Genomic DNA, 7,178 nt, shown 5'->3' with positions numbered 1-7,178 from the left:
TATCGAGTAAACCTGTTTTGTCATTTCCTACAAGGTGATTAGATTTTGTTTTCTTGTCAAGGTCACGTAGGAGAGGAATAATGAGGTGAATCTCCCCAGATATTTAACAACAGAGAAAGAGAGCTCATGTAAAAAGAGAGCTCATTGAGACTTTTGAGTTGATACAGTCTCTTACTGATCATGGAGCAGGCTGAAGAATCCAGCCCAAATCTATTTGCAGTAACACTTTCAGTTTGTTTTATCAGAAGAAATTCTAGTACTGCCAACAATTTTCAGTGTGAGATTTCCCCTTGAGAGAAGTGTCCTCGTCCCCTCAGTGACTCGGGTGCTTTGTGTGTTGTCTCATAGCTTGTTTCCACTCAAGGCATTCCCTACAAACATGTAACTTTTTAAAATTTGCGTATCTGGTGAATCTTGAATTTTACATTTTTTTTCTCTACCAGAAACAAACAGGAAAACAAACACTTCCTTGCCTTTATCTGTTGAAAAAGAGAAAACATTCTCTATACAAGTTGACGTACAATAAATGCTTATGACAAACTTTCCTAAATCTTGAGTGATGCTTCATTTTCACCAGGAACACTGTGGTTCATTTTCTTCATCTTTTAAGTGCCTAATATATTTTCTGATATAACCAGCAAAAGGAAAGTATACATCTTAGAAAAGATTCCCTCCTTCAAGTTTTCCCTGCTCTGGAGGAGACAGGCCACAACTGCCTGATGTTGATTAGGAATATAGTCTTTCAAAGCTAGTAACAGCGCTTGAAATATACAATGTATTTCAGTTTTGCATTTTCATGGTGCGATTCTCATACTGGGTGTTCAGGTGGGTATTTTGGCAACCAGAGCTGCCCTCGGGCTGTGAGCAAACGCAAACCCTCTCCACTAGGAGCCTTTTTCCATTACTATTTGGAGGGGCTTCGCACCCATTTTGAAAACCGTGTTGGAAAACACTGTGAAAACATCCAAGAAAGTCAGGAAACATTTCATACAGATGCCTCCTTTCCCCTTACAGTGTGCAAGGGCAGTTTTAACCGCCTCAAACGCAAGCGGCAGCACCGGCGCCCTGAGGGCACAGCAGGGAGGGCTCCACGGCGCAGAGTCACCCCAAAGGCCACAGAGGCCTTGAGAGCTCCGAGCTTCGAGGGCCCAAACCACAGGGCGAGGCAGCGGGAGGCACGGAACGCCCTCCCCACCGGCGGCCGGCTCTCCTGAGGGCAGCTGCGAGGGGAAACACTGTTTCACCCGCCTGGGGAAGCCGCCATCCCCCCCGCGCCTTCTCTGAGGGAAGGGGCGAGAAAGGCAGAGGGCGCGCACCCCGCACCACAGCATCCCCCCCACGCGCGCGCACTGCGCCTGCGCGCCGCTCGCTGGGGCGGGGCCAGCGCGCCGCCGGATGGGGCACTCCTGCGCATGCGCGGGGCCTCAAAACCGTTTGGCGGCGGTTCGATTCAAACGGCGGCTGAGGGGAGCGCGGCCGCCATGGAGGGAGAGCCCTCCCGCATCCCCGTCTACGGCGCGTTCCACCGCGCAGGCCCGCCCGCAGGTGCGTACCCGCTCCGGGCGGGAGGGCTCTGCCCCGCCCCGCTCCGCTGTGGGGCAGCGAGGTCCGGGGTGCGGAGGGCTGGCGTCCGGGTTAGGCCGACGCGGGAGGGGGGTGGGCGGGAAGCGGTGTCTGTTAGGGAGCTCCAGTACTGCCCTTGGTCTGTGGTGGCCGTTGCGAAGTCTAATTTCTGGCTTTATTCAACTGTTTTGTCTCTCTTTAAGGCTTTGGGTAACACTTTTTTTGCTAAATGTGCACCTCTGAGCAGGGCGGGCTGTTGCTCGCTGCGTCGCAGCTCAGCCCGTTGAGATGCGCTCCAGTGCGGGGCCTAAGAGCGTGTATCTCCTGCTTACGGAACGCAGCGGCCCGCTGGGGTTGAAGATACTTTCCTTCAGAGGCTTTTACTACTATACGCCTTTTGATACTACTTACAGCATTTTAGAAAGATGAGGCACCCAGGCTTAACATTAAAAACATGGGAGTTTGTATCAGTGGAAACTCCCACGTTACTCTAGTATAAATGTGCTTATGGGTATGGCATTTGCAAAATATTTAACTTGGGGGGAGAAAAGAAAGGCTTCCTAAACCCACTATGTGAACAAAGCTTTATGCAGTCAAACAGCTGTGGTTTAAAGCCAAAGAAATTTTACATAGAAAGCTACTTCTCTATACTGTTATTTTAGAAGTGTATCTACTCGTAGTGAATTGAAATATGAAGCTCTCAACTGAGAGTTTCGAGTGGGCTGTGTTTGTTTTGCTTCTAGTACTGAACAGCTTTGCTTGGAACCCTGTGGCATGCTGTTGGCTTGATGTTGACACCTCCTTTATTATCATGCCTGTATTATCACTTTCAAACTTTCTCTCATTAGTGCTAGCCTGGTAACTATGTTTTAATGCTGTCTCGCATCTGAGCTATCCGTGGCTTGTTCTGGACTCTTAATCCTGGGTAAAGTTTGAAGGCTGCCCTTAGTTGTCGCTACCTTAAACTCTCCGTTCTAGCCAGATATAATTGTGATTTACCTCAAATGGAAGGCTTAAGAGATCCAGGAGTTCTGAGTATGACAGTGATCTCTTGTAGACTGTAGTGTTTTCATTGTTGTCTTTTTTCTTGCAGAATTGCAAATGGCTTTTCCTTCAAAGAAACAATGTGTCAGCAAAACAGCGGATCTAGAGTTCAACAAAGATCCCAATTTTAACTTTAGCTCAAGCATTCCAGCAGATGGTGTCTTCAAAGCTACAAACCAAGGGTAAATGAAAGTAAAATATTGATGGATTTATTACTTGGCAAATAGCATAAAGATGGCTTAGCATTTTGCAGATTTTGTCAAACTAATGGACTTGGTAATCTGCAAGAATGCAGTGGTCTTCTGGTAATTGTATTTTACCCATCTTTTAAGGTTGCCTAAATCTGCCAAGAAAGTGGAACTGCTTTCAAAGAAGACAGCTACAAGAGGGTATGTTTCCTCAAATTTCTATTTGTTGCCCTCATGCAGTAGTGTTCCCTCTTGGAGGGTTATGATGAGCTCTCACCCATGTACAGCTTTCTTGCCAAGTTTGCTGATTAAAGCTCTTGGTCAGAAACAAGAGCAAATGCTTCAAAAAAGGGCATGTGTGTGGAAGTAAAAGAAAAGGTGTGTAATACTGATGTTTTTGCCCCTAAATCTTTGATGTTTGACTCTACAGACCTCTCAACAGATACAAACTAGAAGCAGAGCTGAAGACCAAGAATCAGCTGTTAGAAACAGCCAAACAACAGCTACACTCCAGACTAACAGGAGCACAGGTAAGGAAAGGAGGGGGGAAAAAAATAAATCATTGAGTAATTCTTATATTCTGATCCCTACAGGGTCAGATCAAAGGATTGTCTTGCTCATTTTCCTGTCTCCATTGGAAGTCAGTAGACTTTGGGTGGGCTGGGTTTTCTCCTCTGACACCCGTGATACCTGCTAGAACCTGGAAATCAGCAGAGCTGCAGATGTATTTGGATGGACAATGCATCCAGATCACTGTTAGAGCTCTGATGTCTATTTAATTCCATTTTAAATTCATTATGGGAGAATATTTCAAGTTCACAACTATGCACTCACATGAAATTTTATTAAAAGAGCCTTGATAATTGCCAGATGCTTCCTAGCTACATCAAGATAAACTGTAAATAATCACTTGCCACTGATGGTTTGAGGTCTATTTAATTCTTTTTCTTCCATAGCTCCTACCATATGGTAGATAAGCTATTCAATTTCCTTGTTCCTGTTGCCCAATCTCTCCTAGCTTTGTTAACCTGTCATGTAGTGTGGTGTGAAAGTGCACACAATATTGAAGATGTGGGTTCAGGTCTCATTTTAGTAACAAAGAACATTCTACTTGGATTTTGGTCACTGCTGTGCACTAAGTTTGAGGGACAGCGACCTCATTCTCTTCTGAGTATTTAATGCAGAGCTCAGTTTATATAAGCTTATGTTTCTTCATGCGCTATTGTGTCATATCGTTGCCTAATCTTTCAGTGTCTTTGTATTATTCTGCAAGCTTTTCCCCTGTCTGCTCAGCACTGGTGAGGCCAAACCCGGAGTATTGTGTCCGGTTCTGGGCTCCTGGTACAAGAGAGACATGGACATACTGGAGAGAGTCCAGCAAAGGGCCACTGAGATGATTAAGGGACTGGAGGAAAGGCACTGAGAGAGCTGGGACTGTTCAGTGGATTCTGTTTCAAACAGAAACACTTTCTTGAATCAAGTTTAGATTCAGAATTGGCACCTCATTATTTACCACCTCTTACAGATCACTCTAGGACATGCTTAGTACAGTTTCTGTCATGTGCAAGAGGCCCTGCTGGTAACCTTCCATTGTAAAAGCTCACCTCATTTCCTAGTTCTCAACCAGTTACTAATCTGTGAGATGATCATTCCTCTTATCTCACAGCTTGATTTCTTTAAGAGCCTTTGAGACCTCCTATGAAATGTTCAAAATGCTTCTGACACTATCAGCTGGATCACCCTAATCCACATGCTTATTGATTCTCTTGGAGAATTGCATTCAACTTGTGAGGCTGATCAGCTTATCCGATTGCCTGGTAATATCTGCACTGTGTAGGGAATAATGCTGTGGCTTAAAGATTCTAAGATGCCCTTTTCTTCTCAATGTTTGTATGCTTTTCTATGGATCAAACTCTTGAATTATTTATATATATGAGAGGCAGCACAGGAAAAGATATGCTAGGATTACCTAAAAGGAATTTATCTCTAGGATCAAATTTTTCTAGCAATTGCTATGACACGTGGATGTGATAAATGTATTAATCCTGTCAAGAAGCAGGAGTAAAGGTCTGCAACAGACTTAATTTGCTTTGGTGGTAGAGTCAGAAGGGGAAGATCTGATTCTTGGTGCTAGTGGAGCACTTGCTAAGCCATTAGCATCGCACTCGGTATTACTGACTAATGAGAAGAAATCTCCTTGGAAACTTGATTCGCTTACAACCTGTGTTAATGACAGGGCACTATAAAGGAGTTAAAGGAGGAGAATGAAGGCCTGGTACAAGAAGTTGAGAAGCTCAAGAAATTTCAGGAGACTTGCATGGTGATTTTAGAAAGCAGAAACATTGATCCTGGTAAGGACTATGCATTTCACATACCATTCTGGTACTCATTCTTCAGAACACTTTTTTTTTTTCCCCCTGTTGTGACAGTTCATAAGACATTTGGACTCTGCTTCTTTGCTAAGGAAATACTGCTGTAACTCCAGTGGATTTTTTTTTTTCTAGCTTAAGAGAAAAAGCTGCTTCCTGTAGTAGGCCCTGTCCTGGATAAACTTTGAAAATAATTTAGACTTTCTTGTTGTAGAAATTTACTTTGAAAAGCTGTTAGTTCTTACAAGCAAAGTTATCTGTATATTAGAGGTTCACTAATGCATCTCATAAATTAGTTACAGGCAGCAACATTTTGGAGGAGGAAGAAAAGACACAGGAATGCCAGAAGCAGACAACGGTAAGAAAATTTTGAAATAGCAATAGGAGTTAAATGGGCTGTGAGAGGTCCAGTGCTACTGCCCTTTTCTACTGATGTTGTGGAAACAGCTGCCGAGACTTGCATTTATTTGCATTGTATTAAACCGTTTTCCCTTTGGATCTGCAGCTGTTAACTGAGAAGCTCATAGAAGAATTGAGACTATTTAATCAAACAGCTGCAAAAGAAAAGGAGATGCTTCAGGTAAGACTCTGACTTTCTCAGACTCAACCAGGGAATGAGCACTTGGTGCTGAGTGAGATTCTGAAGGTTATTTTGCTCCTCCCAGTGCTGCTCTATTCTCCAGATGAACTACAGTGAAAGCCTGCAGTATTATTCATCTTTTGTTATTAAGGAAACTGTATGTGTTACTCCCCTTCTAAACAGAGGGCTTAAAGCAAAGTTTATGGTGGGGCAATGTTAATTCTTATCTCTGTCATTTCAAGTTGAAGCGTACATAATTGAACTTGAAACAAGGTCAAAGATGAAAGTGATATTAATGACTGATAGCTTTCAAGTTAGACAGCATCAGTGCCAAAGTACAGATGGATGTCAGCACTGGAAATGGAGCTGTCTCTCCTTAGACGAGCTCTTCTCAAGAGAGAGTTTTCAAGACTGTTGCAGGCAGCTGTAAGCCCTGCTGGCAGCATGCTGATCCAGAGGGCTGGTGGTTACACTGGAATTCAGAACACTTGATCTAACTTGGAGGCTGTTGCAGACCAGTGGCCTCAGGTAGTCTCTCTGGGAACTAAGTGTGCAAGCACAAGCAGCTTCAATAATATTATCTTGTCTATATCCTGACCAAAATAGTCTTTAAGTTATAGTTCTACAATTCTTGGTAAGAAGTTTAAGAGCTAATTAATGACATTGCTATTATATAAGACTTCCTAAACTTTGGTCACAGGTAAATTGCCATTTTCCTCAAGGAACAAAGGTAAAAGCCATCCCAGCCGGGCTAGACTAATTTTAGTTTAGCAGGTAAGGCCCTGCTGAGGAGTTAAAATGCTTTAGCTGGAGCTGCTCTAGAACTCGGCTTTGCTATTCAGTACTTTTGCGTTAGTAAAACGTAGCGTACACTGACTTCTCTACACAGACAGCGATGGCTAAGTGGAAATCGGCAGAAGAAGAGCGGCAGTGGTCCCTGCAGAAGCATTCCTCCTTTCAAGCAGACATTAAGGAATGTTCAGCAATACTTGATGAGTTGGAGCTGCTCCTGGCTATGTGAGGCACAAGGATGGACTGTACTGTCTTTTTTTTTTTTTGATGTTTTACTCCTAGTTCAGTGGTCTCTACTTTGCAAACCTAGTTCCTACCTTTGGTGGTCCTAAACCAGGAGCAGGTCACCGAGCTCTCTCTGGGGGGGCGGCACTTGCCGGGGGTGGTTGGGGGAGAGCATCCCCCATGCTGGCTGCCCCCCCCCCCCCGTGGCTGGCCCCCGCGGGTTGCTCTTCCCACGTCTGCCGCGGCGCTGCCTGGCCTCCCTCGCTGCCCCCGTGCCGGTGAAGGGCCCCTCTCGGCGTGCTGTAGCCGTTGGCGGTTTGGACCCATTAAATGTACTGGAGGACGTGGACAGGCGCTGTTCCTTCCCCGCGCCGCTGCCGCTGCCCTCCGCCTCCCTCCTCTTCCCGGGCCCCACCG

At 45.0% G+C, this 7,178-nt stretch overlaps 1 protein-coding gene across 1 annotated transcript; it reads left to right on the top strand.

Moving 5' to 3' along the window:
* Nucleotides 1-1,404: 1,404 nt before the first annotated feature.
* On the top strand, nt 1,405-7,110 carry KNSTRN (kinetochore localized astrin (SPAG5) binding protein). The gene is made up of 8 exons (XM_075501759.1): nt 1,405-1,545; nt 2,657-2,789; nt 2,940-2,996; nt 3,226-3,325; nt 5,032-5,146; nt 5,461-5,522; nt 5,670-5,744; nt 6,634-7,110. Exons 1-8 carry the CDS (start codon nt 1,413-1,415, stop codon nt 6,763-6,765), a joined length of 807 nt encoding a protein of 268 aa, XP_075357874.1. The 5' UTR covers nt 1,405-1,412; the 3' UTR covers nt 6,766-7,110.
* The last annotated feature ends 68 nt before the right edge of the window (nt 7,111-7,178 follow it).

Source organism: Mycteria americana, chromosome 5, assembly GCF_035582795.1.
Source record: "Mycteria americana isolate JAX WOST 10 ecotype Jacksonville Zoo and Gardens chromosome 5, USCA_MyAme_1.0, whole genome shotgun sequence".
Classification (NCBI taxonomy): domain Eukaryota; kingdom Metazoa; phylum Chordata; class Aves; order Ciconiiformes; family Ciconiidae; genus Mycteria; species Mycteria americana.
This window is presented reverse-complemented; position numbering and strand designations above follow the sequence as displayed.